Below are 22,916 nucleotides of genomic sequence, written 5' to 3' on the forward strand. Positions count from 1 at the left end.
CTGCCACTATCTCCGCCTCTCCCTCCTCCGATGGCATCATTATCACGTTTAAGAGCTGCCGCACATTGGTGTTTAGTTGCCTGCCCTTTACAAATCCCGTCTGGTCCTCGTGGATTACCCCCGGGACACAGTCCTCGATCCTCGTGGCCAGTACTTTTGCCAGCAACTTTGCATCCACATTGAGGAGCGAGATCGGCCTGTACGATCCACATTGCAGTGGGTCCTTGGCCCGCTTTAGGATCAAATAAATTGTCGCTTCCGACATTGTCGGGGGCAGGGTCCCCTCCTCTCTTGCCTCATTAAAGGTCCTCACCAGTAGCGGGGCCGACAGGTCTGCGTACTCCCTGTAGAACTCCACCGGGAATCTGTCCAGTCCCGAGGCCTTCCCCGCCTGCATGCTCCCCAAACCCTTGCTCAGCTCCTCCAACCCAATTGGTGCCCCCAAACCAGCCACCTCTTGCTCCTCCACCCTCGGGAATCTCAGCTGATCTAGGAATCGTCTCATCCCCTCTTCCCCCGCTGGGGGCTGGGATCTGTACAGCTCTTCATAAAAGGCCTTGAATACCTTGTTTATTTTTGTCGCACTCCGAACCGTGGCTCCTCTTCCATCTTTGACTCCCCCTATTTCCCTCGCTGCCATTCTCTTACGTAGCTGGTGTGCCAGCATCCGACTAGCCTTTTCCCCATACTCGTAGGTCGCCCCCTGCGCTTTCCTCCACTGTGCCTCCACCTTCCCTGTGGTCAACAGGTCAAACTCCGTCTGGAGCCGTCGTCTTTCCCCAAGTAATCTTTCCTCCGGGGCCTCTGCGTATCTCCTGTCCACTCTCAAAATCTCCCCCACTAACCTCTCCCTTTCCATACCCTCTGTCTTCTCCCTATGAGCCTTAATGGAAATTAGCTCTCCCTGATCACCGTCTTCAACGCCTCCCATACCACTCCCACCCGCACCTCCCCGTTGTCGTTGGCCTCCAAGTACCTTTCGATACACCCTCTCACCTTCCCACACACCACCTCGTCCGCCAGCAGTCCCACATCCAGCCGCCACAACGGGCGTTGGTCCCTCTCCTCTCCCAGCTCCAGTTCCACCCAGTGCGGGGCATGGTCCGAAATGGCTATAGCCGAATACTCCGTCCCCTCCACCCTCTGGATGAACGCCCTACCCAGAACAAAGAAATCTATCCGGGAGTAGGCTTTGTGTACATGGGAGAAGAAAGAAAATTCCCTGGCCTGTCCTACCCATCCCTTTCTTAACCTGACCTGGTCCGCCACCTTCAGATGTGTCTTTGGAGCATGGCCACGTCCGCCTTCAGTCCCTTTAAGTGCACGAACACTCGAGCCCTCTTCACCGGGCCATTCAGGCCCCTCACATTCCACGTTATCAGCCGGATTGGAGGGGCTCTCACCGCCGACTAGCCATCTCCTTTTCTGGGCCAGTCCCGTGTCCACGCCTCCCTCACCCTCCAGTCCCCCAAAGGGGGTCCCCCGTCCCAACCACCTCTTCTGTGTCCCATTCCCTTTCGGCCAGTGCAGCAGCAACCCTTTCCCCACCCCCCCCTCCCCTCCCCCCCGCTAGACCCCTGTCTAGCTTTTTTGCTCCCCCCATGTCACTCCCGTAAGTCAGCTGACGCCTGCTGACCCCGGCTTCCCCCGCCATCCCATTGACCTCCCCGCGTGGGAGTCTCCCAATCCATATGCATTCCTTCGTTCCCCTTCCCGCCTTTCTTCCCGTGCGCGGGAAAACACGCCGCGCTTTCCAAAGCCCGCTCCACCCCCCTCTGGCGCAGCTCCTGTCGCGGCCTTGTCTCTCTCCCCCAGCCCATGTAACATTTCCTGCGCGTGATTGACCCCCTATATACAACAACCATCACACATCAAACCCCAAAACATCCCCCCCACCCTCACAAACCTTCAGTTAGAGTCCAACTTTTCGGCTTGTACAAAGGTCCACGCCTCTTCAGGCGTTTCGAAGTAGTAGTGTTGGCCCTTGTATGTGACCCACAGTCGCGCTGGCTGCAGCATTCCGAATTTCACTTCTTTCCGGCACAACGCCGCTTTGGCCCGGTTGAAACCCGCTCTCCGCTTTGCAACCTCCGTGCTCCAGTCCGGGTATATTCGGATCTCTGTATTGTCCCACTTACTGCTCCGCTCCTTCTTGGCCCATCTCAGGACCCACTCTCTGTCCGTGAACCGGTGGAACCTCACCACCATCGCCCTTGGCGACTCATTTGCCTGGGTCTTCTTCGCCAGCACCCGATGTGCCCCGTCCAACTCCAGCGGCCTCGAAGGGGCCTTCGTGCCCATCATCGCCTCGAGCATCGTGCTCGCGTATGCACCGGCATCAGCCCCCTCCACTCCCTCAGGGAGACCCAGGATTCGCAGATTCTTTCTCCTCGACCTGTTCTCCAGGTCTTCGAGTCTTCCCGCCCACCTCTTGTGTAGCGCCTCATTCTGCTCCACACTCGCCGCCAGGCCCACGAGCTCGTCCTCGTTCTGACTGACTCTTTTCTATACCTCCTGGATCTTAGCTTCGTGGGCCTTCTGCGTGATCCCGAGTCCTTCAATTGCCGAAAGCATAGGCGCCAACATCTCTTTGCGCATCTCCTCGCGCTGCTCCTCGAAGCAGCGCTTGACGAACTCCTGCAGCTCCCCTTTGTCCCTGGCCGCCGCCATTTTGTTTTCTTTCCCTCGCTTCTCCCCTTGCTCCAGTGCCGCTCCTTTGGCCGTTACACTTCTGGTCCGTTTCATAGAAGTTGGAGGGGGACCTCTCTCTTCCCTTCCCCATGGGTTGCGTCAAAAAAAGAAAAAGTTCCATTGGGGCTCCTCTAACGAGCCCGAAAGTCCCTGGTAGCGGGAGCTGCCGAATCGTGCGGCTTAGCTCCGCATAGCCGCAACCGGAAGTCGAGAGGGAATCCTTTTGGCAGTGTTTCTTCACCAGTCTGCCCCAAAAAGTCTATGGAAACTCCTGAAAAATGTCTGAGAGTCGGCTCCAGACGGGAGCTGCTGAATGCGCGACCTACTCCTCCATGACCGCCACTGGAAGCCTCGTCCCTGCTTCTTCAATGGCCTTGGTAGATCTTTTCACAGTTGTTCCCTCTGCTGCTAGAATTCACCTTTGATAGAGTCAAGTCAGATTGCAGCTTTAAGCTTGCCCTTCCCCCGCCTGCATGCTGGAAGAGGCTTTTGTCTATCGCTGCAGCTCAAGCCAAATCTTTCACTGTTTCTGCCGGGTCTGGTAGCCAAAAGACATAACATTCCTGGGGGACACTGTCAGGGGAATGCTGCAGTCTTCTTCCCACACCGGGAAATGTCAAACAAGTGCCGTGGGGGCCCTGTAAAAGAGCCCAAAAGTCCGTTCCAAGCGGGAGCTGCCGAATATGCGACCGAGCTCTGCATAGCTGCACCCGGAAGTCCTGCTGAAGAATAGTTAATAATAAATGGTATCCTTTGCAACATTTTCATCATCTGTGTAATCCAACCAGGATTGTATTTGCGAATCATGGTCAAAGGTTAGGGTTAGGATTAAAGAAAGTTGCTGCTCACAAAGAATCACGGAGGGCTGAGAACTCCTGACCATCAGCAAGTTGCAGCATTTCCACATCATGTAGGGTAAGGCTGCATGTTTCGGATATGAGAACGGACTTCATCCCTTGCTTGCGGTGCTCAAATTATTCATAACTCCAGCTCCTACAATGTTGTTGGTGTGGTGATATACATCACTAAGTACACAAAGGGTTAATGTACATACACTACACCTAGCTAGACACTAGAGGGAACACCAGAGACATGACATGCAGACAGTCAACCAATACGTCAGTAAGATAGGACACAACCAATGGGCAGTCACGATACACACAGAGGTGACACTGCCACAGGAGGGCATTACACCAACCCATATGTAAGGCACTGCACACATGATCTTTCTCTTTCCAGTGGAGACACTCAGTGAGTACACAGGGTTGATTGAAACACATCATTCCCACCACGTGGATTGTAGCAGACTGGTTCGTCAGTCTGAGTAGCTATAGCAGGAGTAACAGGAGTGTCGAATCCAAGTAGGAGAACTTTTAATAGTTTAATAAACGTGTTAAAGCTATCTCCAAGTCTCATCCTTTATTTGTCAGAGTGCACATCAAGGAAGCAGCTTATGCTACGTCAAAAGCATAAACAAAACATGGTTCCAGGAGTGAACTGTTAAATCCATGAAGTTTCAACTCAGCGAATAGTGACAACCAGCAACAACAGCCAGGCAAGATGATGTTTGGGATTCCGGTTCCGCAGAGGCTCAGTGCCACGGAAATCTCAGTGAAAACCGGCGTTGGTTCCGGCAGAGATTCGAGACCTACCTGGTAGCGTCCGACTTAGATGGCGTGGTGGATGCAGAAAAAATAAAGCTTCTACATACCATTGCGGGTCCAGAAGCAGCTGAAATCTTCCAGACCTTCAAATACTCAAAGGGGCAAAACAAGAGCGATTCCAGGTAGTCCTGGACAAATTCCAAGAATTCTGCGAGGAACATACAAGAAGAAAAGGTAAAAGAGGTGCCAAAACTCACCGTGAGGTAGGCTTGCAGCAACGAACGGCAGTTTTGAATTGCAGCCATCTTGGAAAAGGTGCTGCGAAGAGCGCACAGAACGGAAAGGTCCACTTTAGCATGCACGAGAAGTCGCACATGCGCAATTGCGAAAAAGGCCCCAAGTAAAGGAACAGCGATCTGCGCATGCGCAATCGCTTCCTACGCTCTACGTCACAAGCGTCATGACGTCAGAGGCCCTGGACCATGCCCACTTAAAGGGGGAAATGTCCCAAAACACGGGAAAAAAAATTTGAAGCCTCAAAACCAGATTCTTTCACCTGGAACGACAGCACAATGCCTGAAATTTGACCAGTAACTGAAAGTAACCTGCGCAGAACCCTGCAACAAGCAGTTAGCACCACCCAAAGAGATGATACAGTCCTTGAAGACTATGACTTAGGCCTTTAATTCTTCTTTGGACATCGCAAGCCCAATGCCTGCTCCGACACAAAATGTGATGATATGGTCTTGGAAGACAACACTCAGTCGAAGCTTTCACCTTGGGAGGCTACCCCAGTACCAAATTCGATCCGCAACTAGACATGTTGTACATTGACGACCCCGCGACGAGTTCTTCAGATTTGAGGATCTTCAGCCCAGCATATATGACATCCCGACTCGTGAGTGCAGGATTATGTTGCGGCCTGACACCAAGAGACAGAGAGCGGTACAAGCCCACAGAGAGCGGCCTGCTGCCACACACAGAGTGGTCCATGCACCGCGAAGGGTCCCTGACTCCACACAGAGAGTGGTCCACGCACCACAAAGGGTCCCATACTCCAGGATAGAAGCAACGCAAGACTCCACAGCGCAGTCCTTGCATGAACAAGAAGTGACTCGAGTGACACAAGCCTCTACAGAGAGCTTGTGGACAGACTCCAAGATAGAAGCAACGCATGACTCCAGAGCGCAGTCCTTGCATGAACAAGAAGTGATGACAGTTTCCACAGAGACCAATGCACGATTTCACACAAGGAACGCTGCAAGACTCCACAGAGGAAGTGACACAAGCCTCCACAGCGAGCTCGTGGACAGCCTACACGATAGAAGCAATGCAAGACTCCAAAGTGCAGTCCTTGCATGAACAAGACCATGAGGGTCTAGCAATCTCCTCTGAGCAACCAGCAGCAGACAATGCAAGTCTGCCACGCTCAAGTGAACAATAGAAAGACTATGACAGTCTGTCACACTCAAGTGTACAGCAAGCAGACTATGACAGTCTACCACGCTCCAGTGAACAAGAAGAAGACTCCCGACAGTCTACCACGCTCAAGTGTACAGCAAGCAGACTATGACAGTCTACCACGCTCCAGTGAACAAGAAGAAGACTCTGACAGTCTACCACGCTCAAGTGTACAGCAAGCAGACTATGACAGTCTACCACGCTCCAGTGAACAAGAAGAAGACTCTGACAGTCTACCACGCTCAAGTGTACAGCAAGCAGACTATGACAGTCCACCCAGATTATTTGAGCCACCAGAAGAAGACTCTGACGGTCTACCCAGCTCAAGTGAATGACAAGAAGACACTGAGGCTCTACCCACTGTATGTGAGACAAGTGACGATGGCAACCCACTTCCCATACCAGATGTGCAACGTGACAGACCTCAGCTAGTGTGTACAGAGGCACTCGACAATCACAGTGAGACTACTGGTGACTCCGGTGACACCATGTTACGTCAAACCTCACTCTCTCGAGCCTCTCCGCAAGCAAATGTATTCCTGACTGTTTTGACCCCAGACGGGGAGCATCGAGAGACCTCAGAAGATGCAAGTGAACCTGAAATGACTCCGGACGGCGAGCATCAAGAAACCACAGCTGATTCATGTGCACCAGAAAGGGATCCAGATGGGAGCATCCACAAGCCAAAATTGACTCAGGTGAAACAGACCAGACTCCAGACGGGAGCATCCACAAGCCAAAGCTGATTCAAGTAAGCTGGACATGACTCCAGACGGGGAGCGCCGCAAACTCAGTGACGGCACACTCAAGGTAACAGCAGATGCCACAAAACACGAGTAACTGTGTGAAGGACTCGCATTATCCACAGGGTAATGTACTTTGTACTTAAGCGCAGCAAACACGACAACAAAACCAACCAACACAACAACAACATCAAAGACAACAGCAAGAAGCGTACCGAAGGCAACAACGTTGACAACAAGCACGACAAAAACACCAATAGAACAACGACATGGTACAACTCTGCAAATGAGGGACACTGTTACTGCTCAGTTCAGTACAATGACATGCCATTGCAGGACGATGCATCTTACCAATTCATGTTTGCTGCACTACCAACAGGCAACCTGCCTTTCAGGACAGATGTCATCAAGAATTACCACCACATGCATTGAAATTAAAAAAAATTCCAAATCCGACAACAAAGTGATTTGACCACTTCTTGGTTCCTTCAGCACAGGGGCACTGATGGCGTTTACAATGCAATGCCACCATCAACATCAGCAACCAAACAAGAAAGCCACTCGACCATAATAATTAATGAACTTTGGACTCATGCATTTGATTTTTGACTTTTTGTTTAATGATCACTGTTATCATAACTTGTACAGAGTATCACTCATCTACCTAGTTTGTTCAATTTTCTTTAACACTGTACAGAAAATATATGACACGAAAAAAGGGGGAATGTGGTGATATACATCACTGTAAGTACACAAAGGGTTAATGTACATACACTACACCTAGCTAGACACTAGAGGGAACACCAGAGACATGACACACAGACAGTCAACCAATAGATCAATAAGATAGGACACGACCAATGGGCAGTCACGATACACACAGAGGTGACACTGCCACAGGAGGGTATTACACCAACCCATATATAAGGACACTGCACACATGGGGCGCGATTCTCCGCTCCCGCGTCGGTTGGGAGAATCGCCTGGGTCGCCAAATATTCCCGCGACGCCGGTCCGACGCCCTCCCGCGATTCTCCCAAGCGGCGAGAAAGGCCCCGTCGAGTTCTGCGCGGTGCAGGCCGGAGAATCGCCCGAGACACCCAAAATGGCAATACTCCGGCACCCCTGCAATTCTCGGGCCCGGATGGGCCGAGCGGCCAGCCCAAAACGGCGGGTTCCCCCCGGCGCCATCCACACCTGGTCACTGCCGGCGGGAACAACGCGGGAACGCTGGGGGGCAGCCTGCGGGGGGGGGGGGGGGAGGGGGATCCTGCACCGGGGGGGGCCTCAAATGGGGTGTGACCCACGATCGGTGCCCACCGATCGTCGGGCCGTCCTCTCTGAAGGAGGACCTCCTTTCGTCTGCAGCCCCGTCTGACATCTTCTTGCGGGGCGGACTCGGAGAGGACGGCAACCACGCATGCGCGGGTGACGCCAGTTATGCGGCGCCGGCCGCGTCATGTATGCGGTGCCACCTTGACGCGGCGCCAAGGCCCGTCACGTGTAAATGACGCGGCGCCACTCCTAGCCCATTATCGGGCCCTGAATCGGTCGGGATAGGGGCCGTTTCGCGCCGCCGTGAGCTCGACGGCATTCACGACGGCGCGAACACTCTGCCTCCATTTCGGAGAATCCCACCCACTATCTTTCTCTTTCTAGTGGAGACACTCAGTGAGTACACAGGGTTGATTGAAACACATCATTCCCACCACGTGGATTGTAGCAGACTGGTTCGTCAGTCTGAGTAGCTATAGCAGGATTAACAGTAGCGTTGAATCCAAGTAGGAGAATTGTTAATAGTTTAATAAATGTGTTAAAGCTATCTCCAAGTCTGATCCTTCCTTTGTCAGAGCGCACATCAAGGAAGCAGCTTATGCTAAGTCAAGAACATAATAAAACAGTTGGAATAGTTCAATGTGACTGATTGGAATGATAAAATACTGAGCAACGATGAGCTGAAATCATTGAATCATTGAATTGAATATTGACTCGTTTATAGAGGGTAAATATGGATTAGGAGCTCAAACTACACATGATTAAACAGATTTCTCAATTTAGAACAGCAAACAGAAGTATCTTCACTCAATGGCAAATAGACAGTGAAGGTAACAAGTCCATTCGCTGTATGTACACAATGGGGCCAAACAAGAACCCACAAGATTAATTGTGAAGTCAGGAAAATAAAGGAGAAAAGACGGTGACTTGCAAACTCGGAAGCGTGTGTCAGTTGTGCATTCTCTGAATCAGGTGGCTGTGCGTTCAGTTCCCATTCTGGGGAATGACGCTCCAGTGCAGTGTTGTCGGAGATGCTGGGCGGGATTCTCTGTTTCTGAGGCGAAGTGTTGATGCCGATGCAGAATTCGTGGACTTGGATGACAGCAAAATTGGTGCCTAACCTGGATCGATTCAGCAACTGTGGAGGGGCAGGCACCGGTGCCACGAGGAACACAATCGATTCCAATGAAAAACGTTGCGGGATTCGCCGGGTCCATGATTGACACTCGGGAGGCTGATACGCTTTAGCCGCATATACACATTATAATTCCCACACACTCATCCCAGCCAACAAGATGGCACTGGTTGCACTGGAGGCATGCCCATCCTGCTGGAGCCAGAGGGCACCTGGGGGGTGGGGTACTTGGGGGGGACACCTATAAGATCCGTGGCCTTAAGTTCACAGTGGGTTGTGAGCGGCGTGCGCAGCTGCATGGCTGCCTTTCCGGCTGTGGCAATGGTGTTCTGTTCCCATCCACCCCGATCCCATAGCCCCCCCACCTGCCACCCTATCAGCCCTGGCAGAAGCTCCCCCAGCCAGACCACAACTGTCATCAAACTATGGCGATGTTGGACACTTTCCGTACCCTCTCTCTCTCTCTCTCTCTCTCTCTCTTCCTGAGCAGCTACGACGCCGGTTTCGCGATTTTTAAAAGCAGAGGTGAACCGCGCCATCAAGAATTCGGCCCATCGGAGGTGGAGCATTGCGGAGGCCCCAAAAAATACTGGGTCAGGCCCGCTAATGACTTGCAAAGGGTGTTTACTGTGCGTACGTTCCGTACCGCATTGACGCCGTTGTTAAAGTTACGGAGAATAGCGATTTCACGTTAAATCGGCACCCACTGCAATTTTCGCGTTGGAACCTATTCTCCGCCCAATCATGTTTCGCGATTTCGCCGTCAACCAACGGAGAATCCTGCCCACTGTCTTTCAGAAAGTGAGGCACTGTGTACGCTCTCAGGTGCACGTAAACAATCTCATGACACTATTTTGAAGGAAAAACAATGGAGTGGTGTAGTGACCAACATTGATCACTTGACCAAGAGTCCAGATAAATGATCTGGTCACAATCACATTTCAGCCTGTGGGAGCTTGCTGTGTTCAAATTGGTTGCTGTGGTTTCCTACGTTACAGCAGTGACCGTACTTTGGAAGTGCTTTGGGCCTTTGTTAAGGGTGCTTTATAAATGCCTGTCTTTTTTTAACAGGACATCCAACTTGCACACAGCAAAACTCCCACTTTCAGGATGATGACCAGTTCATCTCTTTTGTTTTCTCTGAGATATTGGTTGTGGAATAAAGATTGACTAAGGCACAGGGCAAAACGCTCCCTGCTGTTCTTTGAAATGGAATTATGGGATGTTTTAGGTACACTTGAGGAGGCAGTCGAGTCCTCAGTTTAATGTCTCACCTGAAAGATGGTACCACCAACAGTGTGGCATACCCTCAGCCCTCGACTTCGTGCTGACGTTGCTGGATGGGAATTGAGTACACAACCCTGGTTAGAGACAAGAGTAGTACCCACAAAGCCGCAACTGGAATGGGAGCCAGTGCTTTTGACAGGCTCCAAGACCCATAAAACTGCAGGTCGCAGGTTAGAGTTCACCTCCATTACGTTGCTGTAAGCGGCTGGAGGACTGGGGTTGTGCCACTAATAGCAAATTACGAAAGCAAAAAAAAAATCAGTCACGATAAAATCATTGTGGTGCTTTTTCACTTCAATTAATTAGAATAGAAAGAGCGAAACATAGTCTGCTCTACCATTCCAGGGAGTTCTGAAACCATCTGTGGTGGAGGTGTTAATGCAGTTCACATGTTGTCAGATATTCTTCATCATCTCAGGTCTAATCATAGTCCTAATTAATATCAAAAACCAAGGGTTGAAATCTGGAATCAAAATCCGACTTCAAGGAATTTGGTTGTCTGCCAGTGGATCTGTCACTGAGCAGCTGGTTTCCTGTTTTTTTGGTAATAAGTGACATAATTCTGTTTGATTTCAGCTACCGCAGAATTGTATTTGAGCTTCCCAATACCACAGTCGGCATTCAAACATTCCCCATTCTGGAACTGACAGAACCCACTGGGAAATTCAGTCAAGTGAGAGAAAGCCAAGCTTGTCAAGTGTAAATGTCAAAAATGTTTAGCCCAATGAGGAAAGCTTAAACGTTTAAAATAAATTAAGTATCTGATCCTTTTCCTATCCTGCATTTTGCTCGGTTCAAACCCCAAGGGCAGGGGTGCAAACAGGTCGATAGTGGATTGAATAGAGGAAACTGGGCATGAGGTATAATGGGTGCTCAATCAATACCCCTGTCAATGTTAAATTCATATCCCTCTCTCTGTGCTCCTGTTGATATTGAATCCAAGTCCCATAAGACATAGGAGCAGAATTAGGCCACTCGGCCCATCGAGTCTGCTCCGCCATTCAATCATGGCTGATATTTTCTCATCCTCATTCTCCTACCTTCTCCCCAGAACCCCGATCCCCTTATTAATCAAGAAACTATCTATCTCTGTCTTAAAGACACTCAGTGAATTGGCCTCCACAGCCACAGTTCCGCAGATTCACCGCACTCTGGCTGAAGAAATTCCTCCTCATCTCTGCTTTAAAGGATTGTCCCTTTAGTCTGAGATGGTGTCCTCTGGTTCTAGTTTCTCCTACAAGTGGAAACATCCTCTCCACGTCCACTCTATCTCGGCCTCGCAGTATCTTGTAAGTTTCAATAAGATCCCCCTCAATAAGATCCCTTTCTCTGTGCCCTGTCGATGTTGAATCCATACCCCGCTCTGTGCCACTGTCTATGTTGAATCTGTATCCCTTTCTCTGTGCCCCTGTTGATGCTGAATCCATACCCTTTTCTCTGTGCTCCTGTTGATGCTGAATCAATATTCTTCTCTTCATGCCTCTGTTGATGTTGAATCAATATCCTTCTCTCCATGCCCTTGTTGATGTTCAATCCCTTACCTGGCCAAGATTCTCTGAAATCCCAACCAAGTGTTGATGCCGGCGTCAACGGGCCTCCAGGCCAGTCATTCTCCTCTTCCTCGGGGGCTAGAATGGCACCGGAGTGCTGTGCCCTGCTCCGGCGCTGAAAGCCGGCCCGCCATGGCCAGAGTGGGTCTGCGCATGTGCGCCACGGCTGGAGCGGGTTCGCACATGCGCGCCACGGCCATCTCCGCGCTGGTCCGTGGGCAACATGATGGAGTCCTACTGAGGCCCGGCACGGTGGAACATAGGTCCCCCCCGGAATTAGCGCGCCCGCCGATTGGTTGGCCCGATTGCGGGCCTGGCCACCGTGGGTGCCCCCCCGGAGTCGGCTCCCCCCCGCACCCCACACCAGGACGCCCCTCACAGCCAGAATGCCGAGGTCCCGCCGGGTAGGGCCATACGCAAACGATGCCGACGAGCACTCGGCCCGTCGAGGTCGCCGGAGAACCGGTGGCCCGGCGTCGGAGCAGCCTGGCGGGATTCGCACCCCCCCCCCCCCCCCCCCCCCCCCCCGGAACTGTGTACATTCCCTTGGCCACAGAAAAATACTTTTCACTGTAATTCGGTACATGTGACAATAAATCAAATCAAATATCTATTCTCATGTTCCTAGTTTAAATAAATGAACCCACAACATGGTTACACAATCCCTTCTGAGTAATTGGTGCCTTTATATCATTATGAAAAGATGAAAAGATTGTTCTATTTAAGGCTCCTGAGCAAAGGCGACTTTGATTGGACTTGCCTCCTCTAAATATTAACTCTGCTTCCAGAAATGAAGCTTTGAATGTCGCTTTTTAGGCTTTTTTAATTTTTAATTGACTCTCACCATCTCTCTAAATGTTGAACTGAAATGTGACCACAAAACCATTTACAATAACTGTTATTGGTATAATTTTAACTTTATATAGAATGAGCAAATACAAGAAATGCTAGCAATAACACCCAAGAGGATACCGTTTACAGACGAGATTAATCCGCTCATTTTAAACAACGTCGACATTAACGAACACCGATCGGGAAAATATCCTCCCCGTGTTTGACTCTGACTTCAAAACGTTCTCTAACCAATTAATCTGGTGCTTAGTCGCTCACTTAAAGATACACATTTAAAGTGGATTAGTTAAGTTGAACGTGGAAGCACAGAAATGGGATCTGAAGCTGAGTGAGATACGCAAGCTGTACATTTCAGACCTTTTGCTCCTTTTGCTTTTGCTCTGCAGTTTACCTCCGATCTGACAAAGCATCCGGAAGTGCTGAACGCCTCCGACAGCGACATCATCAGGAGATTTATCAACAGCAACTTCTCCATGCCGAACTCGAGCACGCTGATCCAACAGCTGGACACCATTGACAATGCGGCCTGTGGCTGGATCCAGTTCATGTCCAAGGTTAGAACTCATGCGCTTGGTCCAACTTGTTTCCTGGAACCATCTGCGCTGATTGCACCTCCGCGACGGATATAGCAAAACAACCTGCACACTTGTTGTAGCAGTGCGTTGCTTTAGCCTACATAGACATATAATCAATTGTTGCTGCAACGTGCATTGAGTTAGAGAACCAGAAAACACAAATGGGAATAGGTTTTTAAAAAATACATCAACAAATTTATCTCGATTATATTTTGGAAAGTTTTAGTGAAAAAAATGCAATTAGGCTATAACTACTGCTGGCAATCTGTTCAAAAGTACTTGCATAAAAGTCCAGCTGAGCCGATCTCGACTAACTTTCTAACTCGGGTCGGGCAGTGTGCTGCATGTTTCCAGCCCCACCATCAAGAGCAGCTCAGTCACAGGTAAGTCAGACACACGCCCTTTTTTACAGCGCAAGTTGCAGTAAACCAGATCAGGCTAAAGATCCAAACAAATTTAAAGGTCTTTGACAAGCCACTGAGAAGGTAAGTGTAAGTTCTAGGAGTTTCGGATCAGTGTGTGTGTGTGTGGGAGGGGGGGGGGGGGATGTTCCTGTGGGAGAGGAAGAGCCCCATGGGGGTGGAGGAGTTCCTGTGTTTGCGGGGAGGGTGAAGAATCCGGTGGGGGGAGTCTCGGCGGGGAAGGGGTCTTCAGGGGTTCGTGGGAAAATCCCTGGGTGTTCGTTGGCTCGAGGGGGAATCCCGTGGGTGGAGGAGCCTTGTGGGAGGAGGGGTGTGGAGCAGTTCCAGAGCGGGGTAGTCAGTGTGTGGAGGGGTGGATTGAGTCCACTGGGTGTTAATGGGTATTGGGGGTCCCATATGGGGGCCAATGTGGATCTGTACAATAGTTACCCAGAAGCTAGAAGTGAGGGGGGGGCGGGGAGAGAATTTCCCCAGTACATCTTTGGAGTATCCCCCAGTTACACTGACCTAAAGTTCGGATGTGACATCCCAATATTTCAAATAGTTAGCAAATTGAATAAAAAACATTACATTATTTAAAATTCATTGGGGGCATTGCTGGCAGTGATAGTTGAATAGAGATACCTATTGGGCGATATGGTCTTTTTAAACACTGAGATTTTTTGGGCACCTTTCAATGTCTGTTCATTTTTGAGTGTTAATGACTTTGAATCTCTGGATCATATATCAAACTCTAACTCAAACAGCAGTACACCTTACCAATAGGTGCACACAAATGCCCTGAGTTAACTCTCCACATCTTCTCTTCCCCGACCCTTGGTTGAAGTATCTGTTCTCTGCCCTATGCTCTGTGATTTTCCAGGAGTTTGGATTGATATTTTCGACCATGACATTCTTTCAGGATTGGACCATTTTCACAATTATTGGGTGGGATTTTCCGATCTCCCAGCCACATATTTCTCACCGGCAGGAAAGGCGCGCCGTTCGCTGGCAGTTGGATTCTCTTCCCACCCCTGTCAATGGGAATTCCCATTGAAACCACCCCACAGTGCCAGGAAACCCATGGGCGGGACCAGAGATTCCTGCAACCAGCGAACGGCCGGAGAATGCCGACCATTATCTTCTGCAAGATGTTATAGAGTTCATCCATTGAGGTCGGGCAAGATTTAGTAATTTTAGTGGCCGCAGAGGCAGGGATTTAGTTTTAACTGTGTTGTCATGCTGATTTTAATCTGTTGCAATCCCAGTGGTGATTTTGCTCACTTGTTGTTTTGACAGGTGAGTGTGGACATTTTTAAAGGTTTTCCCAATGAGGAGAGCATTGTGAACTACACCTTGAGCCAGGCATATCAGGACAATGTCACAGTGTTTGCCAGTGAGTATTCTATACTTTTAGTTAAGTTTTGTTACAATGCAATTGGTTTAAAAATGATCATAACAAGCCAATATGTTCTCTCCCGCACCCCTCCGCATCAAATTGCAGGCATTTACATCCTGAATAAGGCAATCCCCCTTTACTCCACGACCATATCCATTCACATTATACAGCTGAGATTCTTTTTTCTGTATTATTTACGGGACGTGTACTTCACAGGCAAGTGATTTGTTATCCGGCCCTAATTGCCCTTGAACTGAGTAGCTTGCTCGTCGTCCATTTCAGAGGGCAGTTAAAGAGTCAACCACATTGCTCTGGGTCTGGAGTCACATGTAGGCCAGACTAGGTAAGGATGGCAGATTTCCTTCCACAAAAAGCATCAGTGCACCAGATGGGTTTTTACAACAATCGATGATAGTTGTCATGGGGCAGAATTCTCTCCTGTGCCCTGTTAGGCATTATAACCAATGCTCACTGTATAGTATGCCACATGATTACATGGTGACATCATCAGAGGCACGTGAGAGATTTTCCCTCTTCTACTTCAGACTGCGAGCAAGCAACACCTCTGCAATAAACTCGGATGACTGGTTAAGTTACCTACTCTGTGTCAACCTGGTTATCCTTTGTTTATATTGAGAGTAAAAATAACACCTCCGAAAACAGAACAGTATTACAAATAAGCTGGCGACGAGGATGTTTTTCCAGTGAAATAGACAGAGAAAAAAAATAGCCTGGACCTCGAGGCAACAATCAATTTTTCAGGAGACCACTACACCATCCATGAATGTGCGGCAAAACTGGCCACCGGTGAACAGGATTGTTTTTTGCCTTGCTAAGAGTGCATCTTAATTTTAGAAATGATAGAAAGCACTCAGGGCATTTTTTATATTTTTTCTACACGACCGACCCAGGAGTGCTCGGAGAGTCGGAGGTGGGAAAAGAGAAACATTTTTCAGCCAAATTATCAGCTGTTATACGATTTGTAAAACCGGCGAGCCAAGATAAAAAACATACCTGCTAGAAAAGAGAAAACCAGAAATTAAGGGTGGGCTGCAAAAACAACGCATTATTTATCGAGCTGGGGTGTTTTTCCCAAAAAAACTTTTGTTTTTAAAACGGATAGGTGTTTGTCAAAAAGAAGCTCCTTAAAGCCACAGAATTTGTTTTTTATGAAACAACAAAAGAAATATTACAAATTAAATTGGAAGAGAAAGAAATTAGAGGGGAGGAAAAGTTAAATGAAGTCTAACAACTTAAGAACGGGTAACTACGATGGCAGGAAAAGGTGGCGCACGGAAACATTCGAGGAGAATGCGGAATCATGGAGTTCCTACGAAGAGAGATTCCAATACTACCTTGCTGCAAACACAATATAGGATGATATTAAAGTAGGAGCTTTCTTGAGTGTAGTAGGCAGAACATTTTCACCTTATTACAGTCTTTATCTTGAAAAGCCTGGTGCAATAACTTAGAAGAATTAACGAAGACCCTTGACGAACACTTCTCGCCCAAACCCTTAGTCATAGCAGAGAGATTCAGATTTATTGATGTAGTGAAGAAGGTGAAAATTTTCCACAATTTTTAGCTGCTAATGGAGACGAGCCAAGAAATTAGAGTTTCGATCGACCCTCGAGGGCACGCTGAGAGACAGACTTGAGTGTGGAGTGAGAAATGGACAATCCAGAGGAGATTGTTGACAAAAAACTCTATAATACTCAATCTAGCAGTGTCTATGGAATTGCTAGCCGAAGAAGCTTCTCAAATTGGAGCTGGCGCCAAAATAAACACCATGAAAACTGAGAAATAATCTTTCAACATGCATGCATGCCAAAGGAATGTTGGTGTCGAGAAAGCAGATGTCATAATTTTGGCAAGAAAGGCCACGGAACAAAGTTGTGCTGGGCCAGACAAAATCCACAAACCTCGGAGATGGGTAAATGCAAGACTGTGCGCAAATTCACAAAAATGAATATACCAATTGATTGAAGATACTGAAAATTCTCAGGAAGACATGATGCCTACGGAGAGCAAAGAACTTAAACTTGGTGTATAATCAATGCAAGGAGGTACATAGAGATCTTCGGTCTATCCAAAACTAAATGGGAACAATGTTAAAATGGAAGTAGATATGGGAGGTTCTGCATATATATGTACATAATTTTCCAATAATAATAGTTGGTTAAATCATCATTGTTCACCAACACTAAAAGTTTAAGTTAATATTTGTTGTTGTACTACAGGAGTACGGGAGGAGGGATGTTATGTATTGCAACTGATGTATCTCCGTCTAGTATGTTGCATGATGACATCATCAGAGGCACTTGGGAGATTTCCTTCTCCTCCATCTTAGACTGTGAGCAAGCAACACCTCAGCAATAAACTCTGACTACTGGTTAAGTAACCTATAGTGCGGCAACCTGGTTATCCTTTGTTTATACTGTGAGTAAAAGGAAACCCCCTGAAAACATAAGAGCCCCAATGGCGGGTTCAATGACGGGCGGGGTGGGGAGAATTTGCTGAGAGTCCAAATGCCGGTTTCACGCCAGTGTGACTTTCCCGCGGGATCTTTTGCTGGTGCCCACTATGACGGATCGGGAATCCCGCTGGAGGCCAACATGAAACTCATTTGCATCCCACTAATGACTACCGATGGAGGCCCAAGTGGAATCTTCCAGCCCCCGCCCTATTCTCCATGACTCCAGTGGGAAAATGCACTGGTCCAGAACATGTCTGGAACAATGTGGGGTGCAGAAGTCAGGACTCACCTGAACAATGCCTGAGGCTACTCCCGAGGTTTGGTTTGTAGGCCGCTAGCTACAGCGAACCTCGGAACATCACAGGTGGGAGAAGCATGTACAGGTAGACCTTCCAGATTCAGTGACATGAGGAGGTCCGCCTTCCAGGTTCAGATTGTTCCTGGAGATCCGATTCATTTTCCGAGGTCCACCTTCTTTCTTCAATGGCGGGTCAGTGATGTTGGGCACCTTTTCAATATGGCACCCAGATATGATGGCAGGATTCATACAATCATGCCCACCCCACCATGGAAGGTGGCACTAAACCCCTGAGAGCATAATTAATAAGGTCGGGACTAGAATGTGTGGTGTGGTTTCCTGCCGGCCTCTGCAGTGGGAAACACTCCCTGTTCTAGCCCCTGCCACAGGACTCAGTCCCAGAAGGGAGAATTTTAGGTCGAGGTTATTGAGACAAGCTTTGTACTCTTGACTATTTTCATTGTTATTAATTGAATTGAAGTTCCACCAGCTGCATTAGCCTGGGCCACCAAGTTACACATCCAGTGATGTTAGTCCTATTGCACCATCTTCCTGTGTCAGACGGACAGAAGGATGGGGTGAGTTGGGTGGCAGACGTAAGATCAAACTTGATTCCCCTTGTTTAATGACGCAGTATCCCAATGCTGAACCAGATCGCTGAGAGGCAAGTTGGAATTTTTAGAGGGTTTGGTTAATTGTACAGAAATTATGGAACACATCTTGGAAGAATTATACCTGAATCAAAAAGATTAAATGTGATCTGCTGCAGCTTTCTACCAGGGGCAACACTTGCTTTCCTTTCATTACGGTGAAACGAGTACAGACTGGACGTCCGTCTGTGAACTGCTGCAATTCTTTCTCCGGTATGTCAGTAACAGGGTCATTGCTGATAGCATACAGTGACATAGTAATCCAGGGCGGAGGCGGCAGGGTGGCCTGTCTGCAATCTGCCGTGGGGCTGACTGCAGTCGGTCATAGATCCTTCAGCCCCGAAAGTCCACATGATTTTCTTGGTCTCCGTCCTGACCACGGTGGGAGGTCGGAAGAACTCTTTCAGAATTTTGAAAGATGCCATCTCTTGGTAAAGTCTCAATTGTAAATCATTCTTTTAATGAGCGTGCACAGGCAGAATGGGTGGAAGGGCTGCCCCCTGTGCTGTTATCATTTTATGATGTGGAGGCACATTAGTTGACCGCATGTGGCACCATTTAAATCTCACAGCACTTAGGTATGAATTGATATTTTCAGAGTGCTCAATTGCAGCATGTCTCCCTCTGATTCAGCTCCTTCCTTCTGTATCCAGTTTCCCCAAAGTGATGCAAAAACAGAAAATGCTGGAAAATCTCAGCAGATCTGACAGCATCTGAGAGCGAACGTTTCGAGTCAGGATGACTCTTCGTCAGAGCTGATCTCAGTGTGCCTGTCTCCTGTGTTTAAACAGAGCGAGAGGACCTGCTCTCCCAGCTGGCAGGTTCAATAAGGCTATGGGGTGCAGTTAAGTCACATTGCTGAAGCATTAAAGTGCTCAAAAAATGTCTGCCGTGAATGGATGGAGGAAGAGGCAGAGCAGCAATAATTGGGATTGTCATCTCACCCTGAAAATTCATACCATAGTGTCATGTGAGAGTATCTTTAAGAAATGGGTGTTTATAAATGGATGTGTATATAAATATCTGCAGTGAGAGTACCTTTACGAAATGGGTGTTTACGACTGCAGTGATGTCAGAGAGTGGGTGGAGCTGGGCTGTCTGTCAGCTTTTTACTTTCGTTTTAGGCTGTTTGCTGCAGGGTGTGTTTTAGTTTCCTTTTCAGTGTTGGAGCTGAGGCCAGACAGAGCAGGTGATCTCTCTGCCATGAAAAGACTATCTCTTGATTATTTGGTGAATTCAGAATTCAGTAGTGAATGTAAACCTAATGTGCTTCTGTTAAAAGGTGTCCCTTTTGTCTTCTGGATGTTGTTTGGGAAGTTATTGCTGATTACTTAGTGTTGTATTCTTTGGGGGTTGTATTTGAATTGATGGTTGCTAAGATGTTCACTGTATGTTTAAAAAGGTTAACTTGAGTTCATAGAATAAACATTGTTTTCTTTAAAAAATACTTTTCCATTTCTGCTTACCGTACCTGTAGAGTGGGCCGTGTGCTCCCCATGCCACAATCTATTAAAGGTTATGCTTCAGGTGAACTCCATGATACACTTTGGGGTTCTCTAAACCCTGGCCCATAACAATAGTCTCAGCATTGGCTCAGATTCAACTAGCTCAACATTGAAGGAGGGCAGCACGGTGGCACAGTGGTTAGCATTGCTGCCTGCGGCGCTGAGGACCCGGGTTCGAATCCCGGCCCTGAGTCACTGTCCGTGTGGAGTTTGCACATTCTCCCTGTGTCAGAACCCACAACCCAAAAAAAGATGTGCAGGTTAGGTAGATTGGCCACGCTAAATTGCCCCTTAATTGGAAAAACGAATCGGGCACTCTAAATTTAAAAAAAGAACATTTAAAGATATGTGATAAGGGTTTGACTTGTGCAGTTTGCAAGAAAATTTAAACACCTTACTTCTTTGGAGTGGAAAATATACTCCAAATATTCAGTCTACTGAAGTAGTGGTTGGATTGTAAATCCGAGCTATCATGCTGATTAGCTACTTTTCTTAACTGGTGGTTTTATCAGACAGAAATATTTATTCTTCGACGTTGCCGGTCATCGTTTCTATTTCCAGTAAAAACATTCTTCTTCAATCGGGAAGATAAGAAAGGGAAAGCTGCAGAGTTGTTCCCTCAGTGGTATCACTTGGTGCTCTTTGATGTGGAGTTGGAATGAGTGGGGGAGCAGATGAATAATGGGTCCTGTGTTTCATACAGCTGATTCAGAATGTGTCTCTTATAAGTTAAAATCTATACATTATACATCGCTACCAATTTGCCTGCTTCACTGACGTTTATTTGACGTCAAGGAACCCTTGACGTTTATTTGTCCTGGCTGAAAATAACGTCATTTAAAAAGCTCTGTCACAGTTGGAACCATCTAAAATAGGCTTGTAGTTCATCAAACGTTCTCAGGTGCAGGGATGAGGATTATTGATTTTCCCGTCTGAGGTAATGACTCATTAAAATTAAAATAAAAGAATAATTATTTGCTTCTTCATCACGAAATTCTGTACTGAGCACAATTCTGCTTTGCTCTTGTATCCAAAGCCTGTAGTGCCAATGTTTCTGGTTGCAGGTACCCCCAAATTCTGTTCCAGTTACAGCCTCGGGACCTGTTTAAGGAGGGAGGTAGGAGTGTGATAGAATACTCTCCACTTGCCTGGATGAGTGCAGCTCCAACATCCAGTCCCTCCACCACTGACGCAAAGTGGCAGCAGTAGGAACCATCTACAGGGTGTATTTCAGCTACTCAGCAGGACTTCTCTGACTTCTACCATCTAGATAAAGACAAAGGCAGCAGATGCAACATCAGATTGGAGTTCCCCTCCAAGCCACGCACCATCCAGGCTTCCTTCACTGTTGCTTGGTCAAATTACTGGGACTCCCCCACTGACAGCACTGTGAGTGTATCTATTCCACATGGACTTTCAGTGGTCAAGGGGGCGGCTCATCACCACCTTCGTGATGAAAATTAGGGATGGACAATAGAAATGCTGGCCTAGCCAGTGACTCCCAGGTCCCATGAAAGAACATGTTGGGTATCCCAGCCTCATGCTTAGCACTTCCCAGCGGTGACACAGCCATGAATGGAGATTTGATGTGGGAACATTATAGGCCCCGTGAGATACATAGAAACCAGAAGCTATATTGTTGCTCTGTTTACTTGCTGTAAATATGGCGGCTAATAAGGTCGCCTTTCTTAATCCTAATTATGAGTATACTTTCAGAGTCGCCAGGTATCTCTCGATACCGCCACAAGGTTCAACCCGAATACCAATCAAAGAGCCAATACACCAGTTAGTTAGTTCAAAGTCAATGGTATTTATTTACACACCGTATGATTTACTCATGCACAATAACACTACAAGCTAAACCATCTCTATCACTAACACCTATACTTAACTTCGGGTGCCCACTTAGTAGGTCAGAGGAACAATGGCCGTTGTTCGGATCTGAGGTTGTTGGGTTCGAAGAGGTAACAGGAGTACAGCTAAGGTCATCCGCCTGGTAGCGAGGGTTGACCTTGAAGTTACTTGCTTCTGGTGATGCTGGTGGAAGGGTCTCTCTGCTTGAGAGACTAATCCAAGAGGCTGAACTTTCTTATACTTGGAGGGGCTTCGCACGCTTTTAGGCGGGTCTTAAACTTGGTCCCAATTAATTGGGCAGATTCTTGATCATTGTCATCGATCTAAACCAATAAAGGGGTGGGTGCCCTGATGGCTGGGCGTGTCTTAGGTGACCGTTGGCTTTGCTTTGTTTGTGTCTTTCGGTTGGGGTACTGGCGCCGGGATGTCTGCGACAGTATCGGCTACCTGAGTATTAGTCCTTTGTTCCTCGGAGATGGGCCATCAATATGTTAATCGACCCAGAGTTTCGATTCCGTCTGCTGACTGCTTCCCAAATATACATTCAGGCTCTGTGCCTGCTTGTTGCTTAGTATTGTCCGCATTTCCCTATAAGCTCTCTGTGTCCATTTTGTATTCTGAAAGTGGCCATCCCAGATGGCTACAATATGCACTGACCTTTAATATACTGTGGAGAGATGGTAACATACTGGTGGCGACTAGGGGATTTTCACAGGAACTTCATTGCAGCGTTAATGTAAGCCTAGTTGTGACACTAATAAAGATTATTATAATGTCACTGAACGAGTAATGCAGGGGACATGGGTTCAAATCCCACCATGGCAGTTGGTGGAATTTAAATTCGACTAATAAAACCTAGAATATAAAGCTAGCCTCAGTAATGGTAACCGTGGCAACTATCATCGATTGTTGTAATAGACCCATCTGGCTCACTCATATCCGCCCTTTAGGCAAGGAAATTTACCGTCCTGGCCTGGTCTGACCTACGTGTGACTCCAGACCCACAGCAATGTGGTTGACTCTTTAACTGCCCTCTGAAATGACCTAGTAAGCCAGTCGGGTCAAGAGGCAATTAGGGGTGGGCAACAAATGCTGGCTGTGCCAGGGACGTCCACATCCCCATGAAAGAACATATAAGAATATGGGCCTTATGGGGTCAC

The 22,916-nt window shown here is 48.1% G+C and overlaps 1 protein-coding gene across 3 annotated transcripts in view; it reads left to right on the forward strand.

Moving 5' to 3' along the window:
* Positions 1-22,916, forward strand: part of abca2 (ATP-binding cassette, sub-family A (ABC1), member 2) — a 739,176-nt gene that overhangs the window by 459,987 nt on the left and 256,273 nt on the right. For all 3 annotated transcript variants that reach the window (XM_072488215.1, XM_072488216.1, XM_072488217.1), the window contains 2 exons: positions 12,985-13,152; positions 14,874-14,970. In XM_072488215.1, the coding sequence (XP_072344316.1) occupies positions 12,985-13,152; positions 14,874-14,970 (265 nt within the window). The remainder of the gene's footprint in view (positions 1-12,984; positions 13,153-14,873; positions 14,971-22,916) is intronic.

This window comes from Scyliorhinus torazame, chromosome 22, assembly GCF_047496885.1.
Source record: "Scyliorhinus torazame isolate Kashiwa2021f chromosome 22, sScyTor2.1, whole genome shotgun sequence".
Lineage (NCBI taxonomy): Eukaryota > Metazoa > Chordata > Chondrichthyes > Carcharhiniformes > Scyliorhinidae > Scyliorhinus > Scyliorhinus torazame.